Source organism: Protobothrops mucrosquamatus, unplaced genomic scaffold (assembly GCF_001527695.2).
Source record: "Protobothrops mucrosquamatus isolate PMUCROS unplaced genomic scaffold, P.Mucros_1.0 scaffold3712, whole genome shotgun sequence".
NCBI lineage: Eukaryota > Metazoa > Chordata > Lepidosauria > Squamata > Viperidae > Protobothrops > Protobothrops mucrosquamatus.
This window is the reverse complement of record NW_015389666.1, coordinates 16,266-18,597: the sequence shown is the minus strand read 5'-3', so window position 1 is coordinate 18,597 and position 2,332 is coordinate 16,266. Positions and strand designations below refer to the sequence as shown.

Below are 2,332 nucleotides of genomic sequence, written 5' to 3'. Positions count from 1 at the left end.
TACAAAACCCCTCCACCCGGCCCCTGGACCTCCACGGAAGGGGGGCTCGGGGAGTGAGAAGAGGAAGCAGCTCACGGCCCCCCTCAAAGTGAACCAGCCCCCCTCAAAGACAGCAGCCCCCCCAAAGCAAATCAACCCCCTTCAAAGTGAACCAGCCCAGCCTGCAACTCCCCCTGTCTTTTTTCAAGCTCTGCAGCAGCCCCCAGCCCCCCTCCCCCTCTCTCCTTCCAAGGGGGGGGCACCTAAGGGTACTTACCCCACGGTGCCCGTCCGTTGAGCCTGGCACGTGCCCACCACTTTGGGATGGAAGGAGGTCCTGCTGTGGAGAGCGGCCTCCTTGGTGAAACACTGGAAGGCAGAGGGGCAATCAGCCCAGAGCCTCTGCCCATGAACAGAGTGCCTGGCCCCAGAGAAGGCAGTCTCCCGGCCATGGGGTCTCTCAGGGTGGGAGGGGGGCCAGAGCAGACCCAGACCAAGGCTCCCTTCAACGGCCTTGAGCAATACAGCAAAGGCGCACAGGCAAGAACGGTCCTGCACCCCAAGATTTGGCACAGGCTGATCACGGGGGCGCATGCAAGGTCCCCCAGCCCTGAGACCCCCCCCCAAATTTGGTGCCGCACATCTTACTTGGGGCAGCTCACCAATGACCCGGTCCCTCCTCACGGGGGCCAGGATGTTCATTGCAGAGGTCCCAGATGGAGGGGTCTTCGCAGATCTCCGAGGTTCCCACCTGGGAGCACAAAAATGGGGGACACTGAAGAGCTAAACCTGCAGTGTCCAACCTTGGCAACTTTTAAGACTCGTGGACTTCAAGTCCCAGAATTCCTCAGCCACTTTAAGACTCGTGGACTTCAACTCCCAGAATTCCTCAGCCACATTAAGACTCGTGGACTTCAAGTCCCAGAATTCCCCAGCCACTTTAGGACTCGTGGACTTCAAGTCCCAGAATTCCCCAGCCACTTTAAGACTCGTGGACTTCAAGTCCCAGAATTCCCCAGCCACTTAAAGACTCATGGACTTCAAGTCCCAGAATTCCCCAGTCACTTAAAGACTCATGGACTTCAACTCCCAGAATTCCTCAGCCACATTAAGACTCGTGGACTTCAACTCCCAGAATTCCCCAGTCACTTAAAGACTCATGGACTTCAACTCCCAGAATTCCTCAGCCACTTTAAGACTCGTGGACTTCAAGTCCCAGAATTCCCAGCCAGCAGTTTGGTTTTCCTTCATCTACTACCCAGTCCCCCACTGGCCCCTCCTCCAGAGAAACATCTCCTGTGAGGGTCCCACATGGCAGAAAATATGGGAGGGGCTCCAGCCCCCCCCTCAGAGGCACAGCCCCCTTTCCCAGAACGGCTTCGAAATCTAACAACTGCATTGATTCGAGGTAGGTTGTAAAACGGGGCAAAACTCAGTTAACAAACGTCTCCCTGAACAACACTAATTTTGGGGTCCATTGTGGTTGTAAGGACTACCTGAATAAAAAAAGTCGGGAAGGGACCTTGGAGGTCCTCTAGTCCAATCCCCTGTTGTGGCAGGAAACTATACCCATCCCAGACAAGCGGCTGTCCAGCTAGCCCAGGGGTAGGCAACCTTGGCTCTTTTATGACTCGTGGACTTCAACTCCCAGAATTCCTGAGCCAGCTGCGCTGGCTCAGGAATTCTGGGAGTTGAAGTCCACGAGTCATAAAAGAGCCAAGGTTGCCTACGCCTGATTGCTAGCCTCTTCTTAAAAACCTCCAGGGATGGAGCGCCCACAACTTCTGGTGGCCGGTCGTTCCCCTGGTTAAGGGTCCTCCGGGACCCAACGGGACTTGACGAGTTGGCAAACCAGATCCAATCACCCTGAAAGGACTTTTGCTACTTCGCTTCTCCCGCTTCGGGCGGCGGGTCTTCTTCCCAGCCCACAAAGGGGGTGCTGGGGTTGGGGGGGGGTCAGCAGCAGCAGCGCCCCGGAGCCAGGCAGCCCCCCCCCGGGGCCTCCTTCCACGCAGGCTGCAACAGGCCGCCGGAGCGGAGACGCCCGTGGGTGCAGCGCCGAACCTCGCCCGGGGCATCCAAACGTTCCTGGCGGGACGGCGGAGCCGGAGAGGGAGGGAGGGAGGCGCGTCCCCGAGCAGCTCCCGCTCTTCCCCCCCCCACGCTCCTCCCGCCCCCGGAGCTCGGCCCCCGCGCCTTCCACGCCCCGGGACGGCCCCGAGTCCCGCCTTGAGACGAGCCAGCTGGCCCAGACGGGGAGGGGGGGGCTCTGCCGGGACCCCTGCCAGAGGGGGCGGGCGAGGAAGCCTCCCCGGGGCCCGTGGGGGGCGCGCTGATCGTCCCTGGAGGGGCT

At 59.9% G+C, this 2,332-nt stretch overlaps 1 protein-coding gene across 1 annotated transcript in view; it reads right to left on the bottom strand.

Moving 5' to 3' along the window:
* Positions 1-719, bottom strand: part of LOC107298096 (ras-related protein Rab-34-like) — a 13,026-nt gene extending 12,307 nt beyond the window's left edge. Inside the window, exons 1-2 of the mRNA XM_029286452.1 lie at positions 628-719; positions 257-348 (exon numbers count right to left, since the gene is read on the bottom strand). Coding sequence (XP_029142285.1) covers positions 257-348; positions 628-681 — 146 coding nt within the window. The 5' untranslated portion in view covers positions 682-719. The remainder of the gene's footprint in view (positions 1-256; positions 349-627) is intronic.
* Between the last annotated feature and the right edge of the window lie 1,613 nt (positions 720-2,332).